Source organism: Anopheles maculipalpis, chromosome 2RL, assembly GCF_943734695.1.
Source record: "Anopheles maculipalpis chromosome 2RL, idAnoMacuDA_375_x, whole genome shotgun sequence".
In the NCBI taxonomy this organism is placed as follows: Eukaryota; Metazoa; Arthropoda; class Insecta; order Diptera; family Culicidae; genus Anopheles; species Anopheles maculipalpis.
Genome location: NC_064871.1, coordinates 6637828 through 6660798, shown reverse-complemented (window position 1 = coordinate 6660798; position 22971 = coordinate 6637828). Strand labels below are relative to the sequence as shown.

The window sequence follows — 22971 nt, the reverse complement described above, 5'->3', positions numbered from 1 at the left end:
GCACTGTGTGTTCCTTCGTGTCCAAACGTAAGTATAAATTTTGACGAAAAAAACTTTAACCATCGGCACGTGTGCCTCTCTGTGTGTGTGTGAATGTGTGTGCCAGCTCGCATTGAACAAACAAAGAGCAAAAATCTTCCTATTATAAATGCCTTTACTGTTTCATCCGGATGCGTCTTTTCTTGTTATCTGATAGTAATTTACAGCTAATATATACAAAATCGCGCACATATGTGTGTACGTGTGAATGTGGAATTGTTTTCTGCTACTAAAACCATCCTTAGATAGACAAAAAATAATCAAAAAGCAACAGAGAACATCCGATTCTCTAAAAACCTGTATCTCGGAATGGCGTCCGCCACGGCCACCGCTTTGAAGTAATGTAACTTTGGTATTAATGCCTCTAGAAACAAGAACAAGGAAGGTATGTGGGATCTGTGGGAAGGAGGGTATAATATGTTTTTGTGTGTGTTTTTACTGCTTACTGCTTATCGATCACGTTGTGCTTATATCATCGTGTCCCCCACACAGGCTTACCGCATCCGTGCAATGGACGAACGGACGGTCAGGGCATACGTTCGGCTGCATGCCGTGACCGATCGTCCGCCGTCGGCCGTCGAAGGCGGCTGGCGCTGGCAGCTAGTAGATGCGGGACATCATCCGACTGGGCGGCAGTTCGTAACCACTCCAGGGAGGATAAAGTCATGCCGTTGCCGCTTCCTCCTTGATTAGGGCGGCTGCTGCGGCTGCGGCAGCTGCAGCAGCGGCGGCGGCTGTTGATGATGATGCCGACGAACCGGACGGTGAGCAGGAGGAACCACTATCGTCCGCGGTAACACCGGCAGCGGCGGCTGCTGCTGCTGCTGCTGCGACGGCGGCCGGTAGCGGAGGCAACAGCAACCCGGGCGGTAGCTGAGGCGGTCCAACGTGCGAAGGTGAGGCGGCTGCGGCGGCTGCTAGCATTGCGACCGGTGGCGGTGGTGGTGGTGGCTGTTGCTGATGGTGATGGTCACGGTCCCGTTCCCGTTCCCGCTCCCGATGGTGATCCCGATCACGGTGAGCGGCGAGTGCCATCTGCTGGGCGGCTAATTGTTGCTGCTGGGCGGCCAGTTGTTGGTGGTGCTGCAGTTCTCGCTGCTGCTGTTGTTGAAGGTGTTGCAGTTCGCGCTGTTGCTGCTGCTGAAGCTTACCCTGATTGACGACACACTTGCGCATGTGCTTCTCGAGCGTGGACGGCACACTGAACGGCATCTCGCAGAATCGACACCGATAGACGTCCTTCCCGAGCCGGCCGTGCGTTTTCATGTGACGCGTCAGCTTGGAACTCTGTGCACAGGCGTACGAACACAGCTCACACTTGTACGGCTTCTCGCCCGTGTGACTTCGTCGGTGGACGGTCAGGTTGGAGCAGTTCTTGAACACCTTACCACAAAACTCGCACGTATCGTTGCGCAACTTGCTCTCCTTCTTCATCATCGGTTGCAGCAAGCCGGCGGCACTTGATCCCCGTCCAACGCTACCATCCCGGCCCGGTTTCATCTCGTCGAACAGTGCGTCACCTCGGTGGAGCCCGGGGAGACCCCACCAACTTTCGCTACCCTCGAGCTTCATACGTTTGGAAGCTTCGAACGGATTTTCGAACGGATTGAACAAAGGAACCTGTGGCAGTTGGGCGTTGTGGTGCTGTAGCATGTTTTTGGCCAACTCTTGCTTGATGCGCAGCGCCGTGGGTAATCCGTTTAGCTTCTCCGCCAGTCCAGGAATAGCCATGGCGCTGTTGTTGTTGTCGCGGTCTTTGCTCGTTAGCTGCAGCTTGAGCGCATTGCCCGATTCCTGCAGTGCCTGTTTGTACGCTTCCGAGTACTGGGCGATGTTGGACAGTCCGAACTTATCCATCAACTCGCCAACGAGCGACGTAGACATTGGCAACGATCCACCACTACTATCCTTCTTCGATTGACTCTGGGTACTGCTCATGCTGAGGTCCTCGGCCTCATCGTCCTCATCCTCATCCTCATCGTCGTCATCGTCATCATCCTCCCCATTGTCATCGTCTCCATCTGCACCATCGTGCGCGATTCGCCGATGGTCATCTCCATCCGCATCCAGATCCTCCATCAGCTCATTGTCCGTATCGTCCGGATCGCTCTTGATCGAGTCCACATTGCTAGCACCCGAGTCCGGTTCCGAAACAGCCGCCGACGAACGCCGCCTTCCATGGACCATCTTGATGTGCTGCTTTAGCTTCGAATCCTTCGCACACGAAAACTCACAGCTAGTACACTTGAACGGCAACTCCCGGGTGTGCGTTCTCCGATGGACGAGCAGGTTGCTTTGGAAGCGGAACTTTTTACCACAGAACTCACACGAGTAGAGCGCATTGTCGGACGCGGATTGAATCGATTGCTTGTTCGGTGGCGTCGAGGCTGATCGCGGTGTATTGCTGATACTGCCCGTGTCCATGCCGAGCAGTTCGGTGTGCTTTTCCGGCGGTGTGAGACTCTGTGGCCGGGAGTTGTTGGTCAGCGGCGTTGGAGGCAGCTGGGAAGGTGAGGGACTGGCAAAGTGGGATGGTGAGTGTTGCTGCTTGCGGGGACTCGGCGAGTTAGAGGAGTTGGAGGTAAGATTGGCACCCGGACTCGTCGTACCGGCGAGCTGCCTTAGTCGCTGGGAGTAGTAGTCCATGTGTGGCTCGAGACCACCGCCAGGGGTGAGCGTTAGGGCGGCTCCACTAGCCGAAGGAGGACGCTCGGATGCGGTCGCACCGGTGGCCGGATTGAACTGCTGACTGTGGGACTTTAGCTGGTTGGCGGCTGCAACAGCCGCTGCGGCAAGGTTAAGCCCATGGCTGCGGAACTGTTCCGACATGAGGTGCTCCATGCGAAAGTCGTGATGTGCTCGGCCGAACAGTGGGCTGTGTGGATGGTGCGGTGGCATTCGAAGCAATCCGAACGGGTTCGGATGAAGTTCTGGTGGTGGCAGTAGCGAGTGGTGGGCACGCAGTGACGTTGGTGGAAGGCTTTGTGTCGATTCACTGCGTGCTGAAGCTAGGGTGGGTGTTGAGGTGACCACACTGGCCGATGGTGGTGAGTGTTGGGAGGGATGGGACGGTGAAGGAGCGGCGGCGATGAACGAGGAGGCTAGAGGTTGCGGTGTGGTCGACTGCCGTAATGGTAGTGTCGTGGAGGTCGTGAGTGCCTGAGGACTTGTGAGTGCCAGGGCAACTTCCACGGTGTGGTTGACCGTACTGTGATTTCCGTTCGAGCTGTTGCTGCTGCTGCTGCTGCTGCTTGTGTTGGTTAGTTTCGGTCGCTTCGTTCGCACCTCGATCTCTCCGTCGGACTCAGCGTCCACACCGTTCTCGATTGGAGCGCTAGTCACCAACTCCAACCCATTGCTGGGCGTATCCTTCGAGTCTTTCAGAGCTGGAGACCGGATCTCTTGCCGTGTTTCTTCTCGCTCCAACGAAACTTCATGTCGACTACGGCTTACAGATCGGGAACGCGGTGAACCCGTTTCCGGCTCGTCACTAGTAATGTCGGTCACCTTGTGTGATTCCGGAAGCGGCGTAACCGGTCCGTTCGCTTCCTCCGAAGCGGCTGCCGATTCTGGTGCATCGGATTCCGCTGTCGGTGCTGCACCACCATCCTGGTTACCGGTGCTCGCTAACGATTCAACGTAAATCTTCACTCCGTGTGCATGCTGTACGTGTTGCACCAGCCGCCATGCCGAATGGTACTTGGTTTTGCACGTGGAGCACACGTAATTGCTGGGCTCTGTATCAAAAGGGGAACAAGCAGAACGAGAGGAGAAAAGCAAGATTAAAAATAAATAACATTACGAGCACCGATGTCGCACGCAACTGCATACACTTTGAGCATGCCACCTGGGATCAAAGGATTCCGGGAGCAGAACGAAAAACGGACACGAACCAGAAAACCGTACCATGGAATGATATAAATATTTGCAACGAACCACATCACCAACAACCAAAACGAGACCAGAGAAAAGAAAAAAAAAACAGGAAGCAAAAACTGGGGTAGTTTTCGTGGAATGGAATTCCACTACTCCCGCGGCAATCGGGTGTATTAATTCCCACCACTTTGGCAAAATATGAAAGCCAAAAAAACAGCGCGAGGATTAAAGCGAACAGACGCGAAGGGAGATTTGCATTGACATAATATTTACATGTGGCCGGGCACGGTCGACCATTTCGCAATGTCCTGTTTATAAAATTGCATCCGGGAATCACCGTTTGTGTGCATCAAACAGCTGCAAACCTCGCAATGTTTTAATTAAAAAATAGCTGCAATTTTTGCCCTGGTGTATTCCCAACCGCCCAGCAGTCTGTGTGTAGCCGAGTAGCCATTGTGGGTTTAAAATTGTCCCCGTGTGTGTTTGTGATTTTGAATTCAAGCAAATTTTTGCATCCAATTTTCCGACAAAAGCTTTAAAATAAAGTATACAGCCAGAGTTAAACGCCGTCTTCAACTGTCCATAATCCACATATGGTCCATTTTTGCAATTTTCCCTTATTTTCTGGGTTGGTTTTTTTGTTTGTTTGCAAAGAAAAGTTTTGCGGAAGAAACATACGCGCGATTCGTTGTGGGCATCATTTGAATACCAATGAGCGGACACTTGCGCACCAGCATTGGAACTGGGAAGTAACCTCCAAAAAGGCTAGAAGGCTCCAAAGAAGCGTCCGTAGCGGTGTCTAAATGGTGGTCTAGATGTTTCCCTCGCTAAGGACCACGCTGGACGACGACGAGTTGAAGTAGCAGATGGTCCTCGGGAAAACGTTTTATTGCCGCATCGCACCCCCACGTACGTACGTCCACAATCCATCTCGCTTTGTTCGCTTCCCATAACATCCCATTACTGGCCACAGCGTTGTAGTTGTAAAATCACATTTACACCTACCGAAACCGAAAAATGGGGAGGACATCCTATATTGCCTTATGGAAATTTATAGTGTTTTATTAAAAAAGAAACAACAGCAGCTATCACACACACAGAGGATCACAAGTGCAAACAACAAAGAAAAGCTGGACGAAAAGCCATTATCAAACCCACAATAATTTTTTTTTTCGCCGGTTTTCGGTGTGTTTTTACAGTGACACCAAGGACAACGCCCGGCACAAGGGGTGTCACATCGTTACTGGCCGTGTGTTGTTAGCACATAACCTTCCAAGTGAAATGCTTTAAAACTTTGGTTGCTTTTTAGTCGCGCTGATTGAAAAAAACTACCGAATCCAATTGACCGTTCGGCCGGAACGGCCAGAACATCCGGGAACGTCGTCCCCGTAACGCTGTACACTCAGGGTGACCATAATCACTTTCGATACGTTGCAAGACATGATAAAGAAAGGGGGACGTGAAGCAACATTTATTTTATTGTCCTGACAAGACTTAATCAGGAATCAGAAAGCAAAACCACCGGAGTCCGAGGCTCGATTTTTGACACATTTTCTCACTGCCATCACATTCTGGGCACGTAACGTTGTACGGTGTAAGGCGCCGGATTTTGTCCAGCGTGTGTGTGTGTGTTGAGAGTTGAGGGGAGTTGAGAGATAACCACAGGGCAGGGGACAACAGTTGGTAATGGTATTTATTAGATACTGGAAGGTGCATCATATGTTTCCTTCCCTCTAGGAATCGTTTTTTTCGGTTTGAAGTTGGGAGGAATTTCCAATTTCGTTAAGCTTTATGATTACTTTAAAGCGAAATTCGACACGATTTTCACTTCATTTATCATGGCTAATCGTCGGCTGCGTTCCAATTGTTATTCTAGAGCAGCGTTACAAAATAGACGAGGAAAATGGCAGTTCGAGAACTCATACATGTCAAAACGGTAAGAAACACGGAAAGGACATGTGCTAATTCACAGTCCCATTTCTGTGCTGTGGGTGGAATAAAGTTAAGGAACAATGGATGATATTGTTTCCGCCAGCAACACACTCACTCGCTCGCATTGACCGTTCCTGTGCGAACGATCCACGCATGGTCCTCGCCTACCAATGACAATTAATCAACCGAAGATCGTCTGCAAGATCTTTCGCCCTTTGCTCGGTCTAAGTGAGACGTACACACGCGCAACCACACGCCCCATTTACGAAACGAAGAAAGCGATCCCTGCAATTACTGTGTGTGTGTGTGTGTGGCAATTTTCCTTGGCCATTGTTCTTGGTGGTTCAAATCGTTCGGAATTGTCCACCATCCCACCTCCCCCAGGAGAGGGGGGCTGTCATCACCATCGGGAAGTTGAATCGTTCTTTCCCCACCGAGACACCGATAATGTCTACAGCGGTGTCGATCGTTGATCGATCCCGATGGTTGGCATTCCATTGCGTCGTCCTCGAAATCTCGTCTTGTATGCACACGTTTTAAGGTGTGCCACGTGTATCTTGTACTCGACAATCATTGCTCGTCGTGTTTTATATGGGTGGAAAAATAGGGAGAAAGAAAAAAGATTAATGAACAAATAACGCCACGGCGGTCGGTCGCGACGGAGACCTTTAGCTCGGCGAGCTAAAGCGCCCACACAAACTACCTTCGTTGGGCTGGGCCGGTGGAGCATCGTGGTGCATTTATCGTGGACGGGGATGTTTGTGCGTCGATCTTATAAATACAGCTGAGCACACACGGCAGCTTCCCGAAGAAATGGTTCGAATAAAAATCGAAAAACACCATTTGGAACTCAGAATGCATGATTAGCGGTTGACAAAAACTGCCACACAAAAATGCATCAGACAGACAAGATGCGTTCCTTTCACCGGTAGCAAAAGAAATCGATAAAAAGTTGAGACCCCCCAGAGAAAAGACAAACTTTTTGTTTTTCCTAAATGATTTTTTTATATCCTCGTTCGGTTTTAATACAAACAAAAAACAGCTACGGAAAAAAGGGGTTTAAATGCCGACCACATCAACACCTTCCGGGATGAGTGGCATGTCGCGAGCACGAGCGGTGAGCATGCAACCCTCTTTTTTTTGCTGCTGTCTTCTTCATTTGCCTTTCATTTTCATCTGGAAAGCGGAAGCGAGCTTCCGAAGAGAAGAGACAAAAGGGATAAGACAACACACTGAGCTAAAGAGAAGCACCCCTTTTTTATGGTAATATCCCAAAAGCACACACAAACACACACGCACAACAGCATGATCCTCAGGGAGCCGAAAAGCGTGCACTTGAACGAGGTGATTGGGTCTCTGCGCGTGCGTCGCATAAGGTAGCAAAGCCAGGTGAGCCGACAATACCAAACGAAAGTGAATTAAGGTAGGAAGGACACACTGAGAGAGAGAGAGAGAGAAAAAAAAAGCCCTCTTCAAAGGGTCCGAAGCAGCACGGGAGTTGGAATGTAAATGAATCGAAAGTGATGCGCAACCGGCGGTGTATTTATGTGTTGCGTGTGTTAAGCACGAGCCGGCAGCAGGATTCTTCGCTTCCGTTTACGTATCTGTATGGGTTTAGGTGTCCTCCAACGAAAAAAAAAAAGGGGTCACTAAACAATAAAACATTCATACGCCAGCTGGAGCCCGACCGAAATCGAAAGCAACTGATCAAACGAACGGCCAACAGTGGATAAAAAAATTCGATAAGATTAGGAGAAAAAAAATCAGGATAAACCTCCTACAACAGGCTGGCTTGGTGTGTTTACCCTTCAAGAAAACATTAAAGGGGTGCGTGAGGTATAAATCGATCACTTTTTGTTTCTTCCTTTCCCTTCCGAAGGAGGGCACGATCTTATTGAAAGAACGAAAGATGAGCTGATAATGATCTTCCTGGAAGCTAGTGACCCATTAATCAAACATGGACGATCGAATCTGGGATAAAGGACTCCCAAAAACGAAAAGGATCTAGCTTTACAGCCTATTTTTCGGAGGAACGGAGCGCCTGAACACCAACCAAGACCATCTGATATTGAGAGAATTTATTACCCAATCGACATTCGGGCGTACTTGTATGTCACTAACCATATGTCCTGTCCATATTTATTGATGCTGCAGGAATAGGAACGGACAAGAAAAAAGGATAGCTGAAGACTTTGCTTGATTGACCACAGTTGAAGGTGAAAGTGAGCATAACATACACTTGCACACTTGTCGATTCTTATTTGGGGAAATATTTTATTCACACTAAATGACTTCCAAAAAGGATCATCATCAAGCAGCCGAAGGATAAGCTTCTTACCCTTTTCTTTTTACTCTTTACCGGTGTGACACCTGACGGGTTAAAGCACATAAATCACACATCGTAACCACAATCCGGTCACTTTTGCCAATCACCTTTGGATGCGGCATCCAAAACACCACCGCAAAAAAAAAAACCCCGGCAAACCCACCTTTCCTTGAAGCAGTCACGTACGGTGGGCACCCTTCTCAGTGGGGTTTTCTTTCGGTGATTTACATATCCCGTGTTTAGACTTTCCCAAAAGAAAAAAAAAAAAACGGGGTGAAATCTGACCATTTGGACCTTCGTGACCCTTGTAGCAGGGCAAATGGAAAACTCTTAAAATAAGGACGAGAACGAGACTAAATCTGCCGAAGGACGAAAAATTGTTATCACTTCCGGTGGTTGCCATGAATACACGGACACTTATCCTTATGGTCACCCTGGGCAGGCCTTTTTTTGTTGTTTGTTGCTCCCCTCTAAATGGACACCGTGACGAACGTAGTGTCGAATTTTCGCCACAACCTCTCAAAAAGGAAGAAAACGACAAGGAATCCCATTATCAGCTTAGGAAAGGAGTTGCTTTTCGGAGCAAAGTAGATTTATCGTGGACGATGAAAGCCATCCGGGTTGCAGGCAGGAAGTGGAGCCCCCCCCCCCCCACACACACACACACACACAAACCCTTTCGACACCTTTCTAGTCGAGAAAGTCGGTTGGGATATTGCCGACCGTTCATTCCCGCGGGCGGATGTTTAATTGTCAACCCATTTATCCCGCGTACGTAACTGCAGCGATGTAAACCCACCCCAAACCGGATGCCCGAAAGGAGTCGTTGCCCAGACAAGACACAGATCAAGAACAAACCAAAAAAAGAAGCAGCATGAATTGGAAATCAGTGAGAGAAGGTAACAAGAACATAAAAGAAACAACGTACACACCGTAAAACAGACGGACGCGTGAGCAGGTCTCGTGATGAGTCCTGCCCGGTTGTCTCTAATTTAAAGCGGCAGCGTAAACCGGCTGGCTCGTGCCACGATCCCTGTGCCACGAGCTCTTACGCGTCCGTTTTTTTTTTTTGTGTACTTCTTCCGCTGCTTCTTCCTGCTATGATTGACCGGAATTTGGTCGTGGGTTTGGGGTTTTGTTCCGGGCGCGCGGATAGGATAATTAACATAAGTGCGCCGTGGCGGTAACATGGCTTTAATATTTATGTCAACCGTGAAGCCAGCACCGGGTTAAGCATTTGTTTTCGGGATGCGCGTGTGTGTGTGTTTTTGTAGGAAAGGGATTTTTTTTGGTTTAGTTGGTTGTATTTAACGTTTTTTATTGTTCGCTTTCGCTAGGAAGGTAGCAACGGTAGGAGCATTTTTTGTACTTTGCTTCCTGTCAAGTGACGTTCACTTTCGTTTATTATCCTTTCCGTCCTTTCAAACGATAGGAAGTTTAATAAAACAGTTTAGAATAAGTGTCTCTTCTCTAGTGTGAGGTGCATTAAGTTTTCTTTTCTTTGGGGAAATATTTTTTCTATTATGCATTTTTAGTAATCTAATCTGTTAAACAGGCAGCAGTTTAAATATTCTTTAAAGTAACTATTCACTATTCAGTTAAATTTTGTTTATATTTGTGATATTTTTTTTAGAAAATCTGCGTAATTTGATTTGACAGTTTGATGATTTTATGAATATTCTAAAATTTGTAATATTCTATTTCTTTTTCTTTATTTTGCGTTAGAATTAATCTTCAAAATTATATCCTTGTTTTCTCGAAATATTCAAACAAGATTTTTAAAAGAACAAAAATGTTTCGAATTTCTATTCTACTCAGGAAAAAATGCCGATTTTTGTGTTGATTTTTTACAATATTTTGAATATTTTCGAAAAGTCTTCTCTAAATTTAGAACCACCAAAAACCAACCGGTACAATCATCTGGTGCTTCTGGAAAGCCTCAGCACTAACCTTTGAACCCCTTTCCTTCCCAATTCCGGGGTGAAACTTTCAGTAATGCAACGCCAAATCTAACCGCCCGACAGATCAACAGCGACAAATGAAGGTTAATAAATAGGTTATGAGGGACTTTCACGTGTGTTCCAGAGCGCGCACACACACACACACACACACACACACACACACGCTCGTATACGTTTCTTTTGTTTGAAAAGTGAAATTTCCCACTTCCACAAGCGCAGCAGCGCATATTGTGTCCCCGGTAGCCGTTGCAGTTTTTTGAATGCGCCCGGATAAACGAAGGGAACACACTGCAAACACCGGTTGGCGGATGATGATGATGATGATGATCTCGGGAGCAACCGATTATGGTGGCGTAACGGGTTACGGGATGCCTGGTGTTGCATGGCGAGCGCGCGCGTGTGTGTGTGTGCTTTAGGAAAACGTAGGAGAAGGCCCCGGGGTGGATAAAATTTATGCAGCCAGATGCTGCGTCATTTACCCGAAAAACCCCTTTCGCTCACTACGGGCGTAAAGGCGACCTGCAGTGCGTGTGAGCCTTTGTTCGTTTAAGGTCCTGCTTTTTTTGTAGGTTTTCGTCCTTACCCCGTTGCAAGCACAAAGTCCACGCGCGCGTGTGTGTGTGTGTGAGAGAGGAAACGATCGTAAAATGATGTGACCACTTGTGGAAAGGCCAGAGTGTTGCGTAAGAAGCGCATTTTCGCTATCCAAAGAAAGGATTGATTTCCAATAGAGAGAAACCTACTCCATTTTGCTTCCTTTGTCCGTAATCCGTCTTCTGGTTGGTAATGGACGGACAAGGACACACCAGGGAAGAAGCACGAGCATCGAGTGCGTGTATCAATTACGGCGCTCGCTTTGTCAATCAGCGGGAGCATCCATTTCCATCGGATCGGAGAGTCAGTGTAGAAAAACAAATATTACCGAAGAAAGAAAGGATTAGCTTCCGCTGGGAGGATTACGGTTCGCCCAGGTTGGCCCATATGGTCGAACAGCGCGAGTCTCGCAAGTCCCGAGAAGTCGTCGTTCCCGTCGTCGTCGTCGTCGTCGTCGAGCACTGTCAGATGCAGATGGCGAACGGGGTCCCGGTCTTATCGAGGAGATCCGACTATCCTTTGGTTATAATAGTCGCGCGCCGTCATCCGCTGCTCTGCTGCGACACTGCTGCCCGTGACACATGACGTCATCCGTCCGTCTGTCCGTTCGATAACAGCGCGAGCTGGTCGGTGCGCTTCTTAGCGCGTCCCAGAAGGGGCCAATATTGACATTTTAATTTCCCCCCATCCCCGCCGTACTTTCGCGTGTACACCATCTGCCGTGGAAAGGAATCTTCACTTCTTCCGCTTCTTCCACCATACAGTGGGTGACATCGAGGCCCTTCTAAGTCCACCAGGAAAAAGGATTGCGAAATTGAAGATGTTTCACATTTGAATGGAATTGGCTACGAGCGCCGGCTTAACGGAAGCTTCTTATTCGATCCGATATCCATCATGCATCAAGATTGTGAAGAAGAGAATTAGTAATCGGAATAGGATTTCACTGCGTTGTGCTGATGGATTGAGCGCTTTTTTTTTGTAGCCACCAGTTTGAAAGGTTAGAGTTGGAGAACTGAACTCTCAGCAACACATACAGGACAACGCCTGTGGTGGAAAAAAGTTCCGGATATCTACCCTTTACCTACCACAAGACCAAAAAAAAACACAACAAATCATCCACCAGCATCACTTGTGCCACAGCTCCACAGCACTGCCGACCATGCAAATTCCATGCTCCGCATCCAAAGTCTTGGTACGATGCCAAGCGGATATGGCAGCGAACGGATGAACCGCAAAACCGCAGGGCAATAACTGTGCACAAAGTGTCCACAGTCCCAGAACCGGAACCGAGGACTGGATATGCTTGGCGAGCATATTTTCAACCCACTTCCCTCATGCTTTTTTCTCTCTCTCTCTCTCTTGTCGACTGGGAACAATGCTCCAAACAAAAGTGGCTGTATCGGGGAGGAAACATGCGAGACACCCCTCCACAAGAATGTTGCAAAGAGAGGGTCAAGCTAGACGACACGGCTACAAGAAATTGCCAGCCAAATTGCAATAAAATAGAGCCATAAAGAACGTGGCTGGACAAACAAACGCGACGTCCAAGTTCAAGTTTTGGAACATCAGTCAGTTTACGCAGCAGAAAAAGAGAATAATAAAATGATGCCTCGCTTGGTCGGTGGGGTTACCCATTGAGTGTGGAGTTTTCCGAGAGGTTAAATCCGGACAGATTTTTTTTTTTTTTGCTGTTGGAGTGTTCCCCGCCCTGCGAAGAAGCGATAAGCGTGGACAGCCGCTCACTTGGTGGTCATCTTGCCAACTCACCACCCCGATCACCCCGAGGTCCGGATGGTGGTGATGGTTGTGTTCCGGTCGGTTGGCCATCAGCGCCTTGCAGAATCCACTTCACATGCCAGTCATTGAGACGTTCGTAGCGTTAACCCCTTTTCTTTCTAACGGCAGTTAGAACTCTCTTTGATGGTACGACACACGGAAAACGGAACTTACTGTCCATCCGGTGGTCTTTCCGGGCCGGTGTCCGGCATTGCGTCATTATCCCACCCAGTAGCTCAGGAGAGGCTCATTTCAAATAAGCCTAACAACAAACAGTACCCACATGTCTCGTACATGAAGCAGGAGCAGCAGCAACGGCAAAAAAAAGGACTCACAGCAGAGAAAAGGCCACCAACAACGCGGCGTTCGGACATGACATTCGGTGTGAGTCGTCGGATTACCACCGAAGGTGTAGGTGAACCTGGCGGAGTGCGAACAAGAAGAATGAGAGTATGCAAAAGTAGCGTGCCCCTCTCGAAACGAAGCGTCCCATCGGGCACGTCCTTTTCCATTTTTTTGTTGTTGTCGCTGCTTTTCGGTGGAGTGGACAAGAATCCCAACGCGCAGGGGGGGGGGAAAGAATCGTGACACTTTCAATAGCCACCACCACAAGGGTCGAAGTACAATGAGGCTCAACAGCAACGCTGGTGTTCCGGACGTGGACGTGCCCTGTAGGTGTGTTGGACGAGCGAGAATCGATTTTATTCTCGTTCTAGAGACACCTACACAGGTTTTGTTTAATCAAATGTATTGCAAGCGGAGGTTTAATAAGCCCTTCTTGATTTTTTTTTTGCTGATGATGTCCAGAACGCACTAATGCCATTTTACTGTTTCCCGGCTGCACGGTTGGAAGGATTAGCAGGATAAGTGTTTTGCAGTGATTAGGTTCCTGCACTGGACTCAACGCTCAGCAAAGTTCAGGCTGCCTGCTGGCAAAGATTGCATTCCCTCGTAAGGGGTGATGTGATGAATAATTAATCAACCGTAATTGATATGACCGGACACACGGTAGGCTTGCGTCCAGTGAAGTGAAGTGGTCAACCCTTGGGGTTTTTTTTTTTTCGCAACTATAAATCCCCTTTTGCATAGAGAATGAGGACGTAAGGATGCTTCACAAGATAGACATCGAACGCGCCCAAGCGCCTTGTCAGCATGTCACAAGAAACCCTGCTGACCATCGGTCTCTCAACCTCATTTCAATGAGTGTGCAATTTTAATTGAAGTGGTGTTCTGTATGCCTGGTGGGGGTCTGTACTTACCGCTGCTGGTGTTGTTGGGCTCGGGCGCATCGGAACCACCCTTCGTCCGGGTGTCCGGGTGCGAACCATTCCGGTGGGTGGTCTGTGATGGTTTTCGGCCGACGAACTCGTCCTCGCCGCACGACGACGGATCGATGTCCATGCGTTCCTGCTTGATGTCGGCCACACGGACGGACGGTTTGTGGTTGTCGTGGTGGGTGCAACCGAGCGGACTGGCACCCCGCGACGGGCAATGAGTGGATGCGTTTTCTGGTTCTGTTTTCGAAGAGAAGAGAGACAAAATTTTCACAAAAGAAAACATTAGTAAAACGCTTTCCCATTACATTCCAGAAAGGGAAGAAGTATGAAGTATGTGTATGAATTGGGCTAAGAACACATCAAGCACGTTAAAGAAAACATGTAAAAAAGCAACCCACAAAACTAACTAACAAACACAGGAAAATAAAGACATTAAGAACTAAAATTAAACCAACCAAAACTGTACATCGAAAAAGGACACGAATTGTTGTACGAAGTTCTCGCTTTTGCTTTCCACGTGACATCCACATCGAGGCCGCTTAACAACTAAAGGCAATCATTTATTTATCTTGACATAACAAACAACACCATCCTTAAAGAAAAATGGGAGATTTTTTTTTTGGGAGTTTGGTAGCATTAGGAAACACATTACAGAAAGGAAACACAGAATAGAGAAAGAAAGGTTGAAAGAGAGCATATAGAGAAAGAGAAAGAGAAGAAATATAGAAACTTCCTCGCTGTGTTGTGCCACTCGCTAGAAAAACCAAGAAGAGCGTTAGTTGTTAACTCGGTTAGCGCAAATTGGATCAGAAGAAATGTACACAAATGCACACACGATCTTTTCGTTCGTTGTTTTCCCCACATTTTCAAACCCACAAACTGTGTGTGTGTGTGTGTGTGTGTGTGTGCCGGGTGTGGAAAAATCGCGCAGTTTGCAAGCGAAAACCGAATGCAGGACGGGCAGGAAACACACACACACACAGGTGAAGCACGCGCGCGAGCACAGAACGTGGTGGGGGTGGGTGGACAAAAAGGAAAACGCTAAAATGAGATCTTTAATAAAAAGTTGGTGGATTTTTGGTATGAAAAAAATAAGGAAACAACTTAAGTACAAAAGACTTTTGAAAAGAGCAGTTTAAGCATTCTAAAAACAAATAAAAACAAAAGTAGAAAATAAAGAACAAAAGAAAAAACATTCTAATGAACAAAAGCAACTCAAAACGAATACTTAATGAGTGAAAAAAAAAATAAACGCAGCAACAATGAAAACGAAAGTGAGCACTAATGAAAAAAGAAACAAAATCCAAAACAAAACAACAAACCGAACGAAACGATACTCACCATCACCTAGCTGTTTCGGTGTGCTGGAGGCGCCGTCTCGTAACAGTTCCGCCGGGCTGGTTGGAGGTGGTGTGTGGACACGATCGAACGCCGTGCTGGTGCTGAGGTTGGTGGTGGTGGTGGTGGTGGTGGTGATTTGCTTCACCCGGCAGGACACATTCGGCATGGAGGCACGTCGCGTCGTGATGCTGCTGCTGCTGCTGCTGGTCAACATTAGCCGACGGCCATCCGTGTCCGAGTCACGATCGGTACCACGATCGGCTGGAGCAGAGAAAGGTTCGGACCAGGCACGGACCGCTGGTGAGTATGGGTGGGGTGGACGAAAAGAACAGTGCTCCTTACCTTGCGTGTAGCACTGGCCATAGTTTTCCTTGTTACACTGGAGCACCTTGTGCTGGATGAAGCGCACGATATCGGACAGGGCGAACGTTTTCTGACACGACCCGCATGTAAGGATATCCTGCGTGCCGTCCGAATCTCCCGTTTCGGAATCTAGATGAAGAAGGATGTGATGTGTGCAAAGAGTGTGTGTGTGTGTAAGAGAGAGAGATAGAGAGAGAGTTGTAAATTGTTAGGAAGTTGGAAGGATTGGGATTGGGATCAGAAAAAAAGGGGTTTTTACAATGGAGACACACAAGAGTGCCAAGGTAGCATGAATCGTAGTAGTCGATAAGGACACGGAAAGACATACAGGGAAGAAAGCAAGAGAGTAGTGTGGGAATTGAGGTATTAAAAAGGACACGCCACGGACAAGATGGTGGAAAGGATTCAGATTTAGGGAAAAGCACAGACAGTGAGATCACAAAACAAGGATGAAGGAGAAGGGAAAGGAGGGGAGCAAGAAAAGCGGGGGATAGAAGAAATAGGCGAAGAATTAAAAATTATTATCTCATCACAGCTAATTTAATGAATTTAATTAGATTTCTTTGGTTCGGTGGTTCAGTCGGTTCGTCGGTGTGGAAATCTCGAGTGAGCTGAGCTGCCCCCATCTGCTGACGATTCGAGATGCTGGAGGGGGGGTGGGGGAAGGGAGTGGAGTGGGAGCATTTTAAAGAGTTTAGGAAGCAGTCCTAAACCACCATCAAAAACTGATCCAGAAGTCGTCAGTCGTCTAGAAAGAGTCCATTCCGTGCGACGCATTCCAGCAGGAAGTAGAAAAGGACATCACCGTGTTGTTCTTTACGATTTTAATTAAAGCAACTCTTGGGCGACCAAAGCGCGTGGCGTGAGGGCTACCACCGAAATCTGACCAGTTATCCAGGGGTTTTTGCTTGAAGTTCAGCGTGTCTTCGCCGAGACAGAGAGAGAGAGAGAGAGAGAGAGAGAGAGCGAGAGATCGTGGTTTGTAGAAACAACCCAGCAGCAGTCTCTAGGTTTGGTTTTATTTTTATGAGCTACAAGAATAATAGCTGCCCACCTTTTGCCTCCTACCCCCCCCACTCAACTTCCCCCACTTCCTTCGCAGAGGCGGCCGTTAGTGTGTGACAAAACCGGAAGGTGGCATTCCAGCTTGACACTTTTATAAAGTACCCACTACTGTGGAGCGGCATTCCTGCTCGGACGGGTTGGAACTTTCGCCACTCCGACAAGACAAAGGACATACCGAAGGATAACAGTTTTAGTGAGTGATAAAAGTCGCTACCAATTTCCGCTAGCCATCCACCTCCCCCCCCCCCCCCCTCTCCCTCCCCTGCTTTCGCTTCGTCTCCTGCCACAGCTCACTTTATTTATATCGAGTGGTGTTATAAATTGCGCTATTTTCATTTTTCGGAATTAATATAATAAATTTCTCGCTCTGCCAAGGCGCTTTTGGCCAGTATCGGGATAAATCCGTTCGATTTTATATCGTTCCCGTGGTAAAAACGTTCCCTTGGGGGGGAGGGGGGGTTGGATGATATCAAGGCAATCAGGCACACTATCATCCCTTCCACACAAATGGCAAGATGTGTAATTAATGTGTTTCTTACAGTGCGAACACAGCGAACACAAGCGGATGAGCGGATGAGGGAGAGTTCGCGGGCCGCTTTTGCGCCGAAACTTAGGTGCAAACGACGCAATGGAACACAGATTCGAAGACCGGCAGAAGTGGCAAATAAAATTGCAAATAAAAATCTCAGAACCAGTGCATCAGGACAGACCGCACTCCCTCTCTCCCTCTCTCTCTCTCTCTCTCTCTAGCGTCAGGCGGGTCAGAAGTTAGGGTTCCAGTCGTTAAATGCTGTGGATTGCTTGACGCTCGGTGCCATAAAATGCTTCGTCGCGGCTAATCCATTTTGGACACACCGTACGGCTGGCTTCCGGCTGGTCTTTGCAGATCAATCTTGGCCGGGTTGGAAGATGAAGCTGCTGACCCACTTGAACTGTGGTGGCGTCTTCGGATGGCGGTTGCCAACGGTTGCCAAGCAGGAAACACATTAAATGCAGCGTGGATAGAGCAACGTCTCGGGCCACAGTTGACCGTAAAAGAACGGTGGCAGTAGCGAACAATTAATATGATAATTTTGCACATTAACAGGAACATTGGAGCATACTTGGCGCTATCGATGAGAATCAAACGCACACACGATTGTCACGCCTGTCCATTAATTAGTTCTCTTTCTTTCTGGTCTCTTAGGGATCGCTTCTTGCGCTAAATAGTCAATCGACAAATTATGATTGACGTACAATGTGGCGATCGTAAAGTTGATGGCGATGGCAAGTTTTTTATCGGCAAAATCTGCGACATTTCAACTGTTTGGTAATGTTTATGTATGGAATAAAACGGAGGCTAATTTATATGTTGCAGTAAAGTAATGAAACTGAATCGCGTCAATCTGCGTTTTAATTAAGCTCCGAGCGATGAGGTCGACTTGTGATGTAAGACAACCAACTCTCGCTGCTCTCAGATGACGTTGGTTAGTCTCCACTATCACAGCATCCCTCCTTTATGGTACCAACTCATCAATAATGTGATAAATGGATAGCCCTCATCCACAAAGAACCATTAGCTTCTATCCATATTTTCCCATTTTCACCACAAAACACAACAAGCGATCTGAGGCGTTTAACTGGACCAAACCTTAGCCGAATCGAACAATCGATTGTGTATCGATGCACAAAAACAAAACAATCTGCCAAAGTCCCCGAAAACCAAGCGGGCGAATCCAAAGACACGAAAAATGACTAATGATCAGCCCCGGACAGGGGCTGACTTTTATCAATCCGAGTGCCGAGTGCATAATGTGCGAACGTGCACAAGATAAGCCAAACAGCAAACAGAAGCTTCGGATCGGAAAAACTGGCCAAAGTCGAAACAATGGCTCTACTTTGACGTAGAAAGGCGTCCGCTTTTTTCTTCTGTTCTTTGCATCGTGCGATTGTTTGGTGCGATGTGTCCATCCAGTGCCAAAAAGTCCACGCTGGTTCGGTCACCCTCTAATCGGGAGCAAATTGATGTGGCGTTGGAAGGAAAAGGCGTAGAATAATGCTTCAGGCCATGACCCGGCTGTCATTGCGTCATTAAATTAATAAAACTACACACGAAATACGCCGCACACAAGCAGCAGCTCACAGCAGGCAGCAGGAAAATCGATTGGATTGCAATGGATCAGAGTGGCTTCGGATCAAAGTGTGGTCTCGTTTAAGGGGGACGTTCGCTCTGGTCTCTGGGATTAACACACACCCTTCGCGGGACTGCTGGCGGTGTACACTTGTCGGCTCCTCGGGGGACACGCTGCCGTAAATCAGGCTTATTTAATTACCCTTATTGAGGCTGGTCAATGGGCGAACCGTTGGGTGGCAATAATCCCCATTTAGGGGTGGCGAATTGTAGTATGCTGGACACAACCAAACCAAACAACCACAAATCAAATGTAATGACCGGTATTTCTCGCTCGCTCTCTCTCTCTGTCTTTCTCACCGTTGGTTATCGATTTAAAGAGGGATGATTGATTTTATTGCTATTGCCTTTCCACACGCACTTCTTCACGAATACCAACCACAAAGGAGAACGGCCGTTGAAGACGAAGAAGCAAACAATGAGCCTCTTCTGTCAGTCAACGGTAGTGTGAGCGAGAGATTGGTGAGTGGAAAAATGGGCGTCCACTTCGATACACGCACCTTGCCGCACACACACACACACACACTGCTGACCAATGGACTGCGAAGAAAGGGGTTGCGTTACGCGTGTGTGGCTGCTTCCGCTGAGTGACCAATGGACGTGAGGGGAGAATGTGTGAGCGAGCCAGCTGAGCATGCCACCCCAAAACATGTGTGGGCCCGGCTGCTCAAACCACCCAAAATAACATCTGCATGAAGCGATCCTTTGGAGTTTAGGATTCGGAGGAAAAAAAAAAAGGATTAAAATGTCGCTTTTCCTTACACTGTGGCACCCACATTACTTACTGATGACAGCTTAAACGTCAAAAGCCGTATGACATGTTGCAAAATGCATCGATTTGGGTTTTGCTCGTGACAATCACCACCACCGCAGTTCTCCCATTCCATGAAACATCCGATCGCCATTGTACGGTGGCCTAGGGTGCACTAGCGAGCGTAAATCGCAAAATCGAGGTCACACAAAAAAGGAAAACTGACAGCCCGAAGATTGGAGGTTTTACATTTCAATTCGATTCATGCATGCGGCGCACGATCCGAATCTCGGCCCAGCACCGAGTGCACCGAAAAATCGGTCAATCATTGTCAACCATCATAATTTCCCTTCCCGCATCCCCACACACCCCTCCACCTGGTGGCTTCTCTCCCGAGCAGCAACGTCACCAGTTTGATCCCTTAAATTCGTATTCATCTATTCATCTACAAGCAACTGCTGTAGTTGCTGTTTGCTCTCGTTTTTTTTTTTTTGCTCTTGAAAGTGCAACTGCAGCAAACTGCATCCGATCACCGGTTGTGCGTACGTGGATGTGTGGGGTGTCGACCGCTGCAGCTGCATCGGTCGAAATAAATCGCTCAATTCGATCTTGAGGGGGTCTAACTGTCGGGGGAAAAACTCAGCTCGGCGGCTACTTGGCGTTTGATCGCGCGCACACACACACACACACTCGAAAATCGACAATTGTCGCCAGTTTGGTTACACGTCCGTGTTTCGAAGAATTCGAAGTCGAAGACCTAAGCAGTATTGCTTATCGATTGCTTAAAGAAACAGCTCGAGACGTGCAGATTTTTATGCGATCGAGCGGCAAACTATTTGATGTTTTTCACCCTTGTTTAATAGCAAGTTTTAGCAAACTATTCCAGCTAGCTCACCGGGATGCTTACGGTCTCAAGGAAGCAAGGACACGAATTAATAAAACGCAGCGAACCGAGAAGAAAACGAAGCCTTTTTTTTTGGGAAATGTAAATGCGATTTGCTCTTCCAGCATCCTTCCGACTGGAGGGACATCTTTCGATGGATTCTAACGCCCTTAGGTCCATCGCAATAGCACATCAGAGGTCTTGAGATTTTTCCCCTCTGTTTTTACTACTTCGGGGTGTCCAAATGTCCTTCAAACGAAAACATTCAAAGCAACTGGCTGCTTCTGCAGGGAAAGTGATGATGCTGTGTGTGTTTTTCTTGGGAGAGACACACAACATAAATGGAAATGCGCACCAAAATGGACTTGTTGTGCGGCGTAAAACACAATAATAAATCATTGTGGGTCGAAAAATAATGCTTGTGAGCTTTTTATCAGCTCACTAAATCGACCTGCGACTGCTGTTTATTGTAAGCACTACCATAAAAACCTAATCAATACGCTCAACGCGAAAGCAAGAAAGAGCTTAATGTCCACTGGAAAGAAAATTGCTTGCCCAGAGAAATAGAGGACACACGTATGAGATTTCCTGCGCACGGTAGCAATATTTCCACCAAATGAGCTGATAGGTATCGGGAAAGTTGGTTTGTGCAGCATCAGCAGAACTGTGTCGCAGCCATTGAAACCAGAACGCGGGACAAAAACATGTTTTGTCCCCGAACCGGGTGGATATCAATGATAATAACGCTTTTCGATCGACGCTATTTGATTGACTTTCGATGCATAAATTATTGGGAGGTTTGTCCGTTATGGACCAATCGTCCAGAAAAACTGTGACAAAACGTCCGCCGCCGCCGTACGGAGTGGAACAATATTTTTATTTATTTATTCATATCGATTTTGATTGAAACCGAAACCGGAATCATATTGATAGGATGGGAGGGTTGTGTTCCGGTTCCGGGGAAGTAGAGAGAGAGAGAGAGAGAGAAGAAAAAATTGAAGGTCCTTGACAACCTTTCACCAAAACCGCAAGCAACCCGGGCCCGGGCGCACACCGCCAGACGACGCCAGACGAATCGACGCGAGACGGACAAATTCGATTAGGAAGTTGTAAATGATATTTTGGGTTTCATCTACGCGAACCTCACCCCACCCAATCACCCAACAAAAGGGAAGTGGGAATTGGGTGGGCTGTACGCGAACTACAACTTCGAGTTCCGGGTGAGCACGAGGGTGCGCTGGCGAAAAAAAAAAACAAAACAAAAAAACTGCGGATGGTGTAGACGCCTGGGGCTATTTCCGATGATTACGTGGAAGCGACTCCCGAAGCCGAAGAATTGCTCCCGCAACCGAAAATATGTCCAATTTGGACGCTCTGACCTGCCTTCCCCTTTGGGGCAAATGTCAAATTATTGATTTGATGTCACTGGCCACAGGAAGCGAGAAGAAGAAGGGGGAAAAGTATTGGACATCATCAAGGGATTAGGAGCAACTGGGACAAACACACAGTTGCCTCCAGGCGATTAAGTGATGTCCTGTGTCTGATTGTTTGAGTCGCGATTACGCGCGGAAAACGGTTGTAACGTGATTAAAGGCCAGACATGTGTGTGGGCGTTCGCGACACAGGTTGGAATCGTATGAGTCAGGAGAAAGTCGAGCGACCGTGTGCATACCTCGCGATAAAGGTGATAAAATTCTAGCCAGAAAGAAACCACCAGAGGAAAAAAACTAGTTCACAGTAAATTTAAATAATCACTAAACAAATGTTGATTGTTCGTTCGAGTCCGAGGATTGCCACTTCGGTCAATGGATGTCCGCGAGACTGGTGTTGGGGTAAAGGGCGTTGGAACGACGAGTTAAAGAAAAAAGCCGACGACACCCGTGTGCCACAACGTGTAACCGTCACAGTCACAGCCTCGCACAAGGTGATAGTGGAGTTACTGAAGTATAACACACACCAAAGTGAAATAAAAAAACGCACCCTTGTGACTACATATATTTGCATTCTGGCGTGGGTGATTGGACGATGATCGCGGGTTTGGGTGAGGTTTGAAGCGAGCACCCGCAGAACCCTAGCAGCTACAACCTTCTGGTCATTGGAGCAATAATCGGTTGAGGCCACCAGACCACACCAAACCCATATATATATATGTACGGTGCGAGCGGGCCTTATCATCGGCGACTCGCTTTGTCGAGGTTGACGAGGTCCGCCTGGAGAGTTTGGATACCTCGATCGCTAGACCTGGACCGCTTATCAGCGAGTGCGGGTGGGTGAAATGAATACACAAACCAATATTTGCACAAGCTCCGGAGACCCGAAGATGGGGGAAGAGGATCACAGACACCCGCAAGAAAAACCGGACCAAGCGGACCTCTTTTTTTTTTTGTAAGGTTAGCTTTTGTATGGGACCAACCGCTTATCAGTTGTTTGCGGTGTGCGAAGGTGGACGCCGTCTGCCGTGAGACTTCCGGGGGGTATACACGAGACACGCACACAAGGTGGTGTTGTTGGCCGTTTGCACGAGCTTGAGGGAAACAAACCGACACATTGTTGCCCCGGGTCGACTGTATTTGTTTGCTGATCTTTCGTTCATTTTCCCCCGTTTTGGCTCGCTCTT

The 22971-nt window shown here is 47.9% G+C and overlaps 1 protein-coding gene across 2 annotated transcripts in view; it reads right to left on the bottom strand.

Moving 5' to 3' along the window:
* Positions 1-477: 477 nt before the first annotated feature.
* LOC126556850 (B-cell lymphoma/leukemia 11B) overlaps positions 478-22971 on the bottom strand; it is a 60934-nt gene continuing 38440 nt past the window's right edge. Inside the window, exons 2-5 of one of the 2 annotated variants that reach the window (XM_050212381.1) lie at positions 15465-15614; positions 15123-15383; positions 13764-14018; positions 478-3776 (exon numbers count right to left, since the gene is read on the bottom strand). In XM_050212381.1, coding sequence (XP_050068338.1) covers positions 703-3776; positions 13764-14018; positions 15123-15383; positions 15465-15614 — 3740 coding nt within the window. In that variant the 3' untranslated portion in view covers positions 478-702. The remainder of the gene's footprint in view (positions 3777-13763; positions 14019-15122; positions 15384-15464; positions 15615-22971) is intronic. The other variant, XM_050212380.1, reaches the window with a different exon arrangement.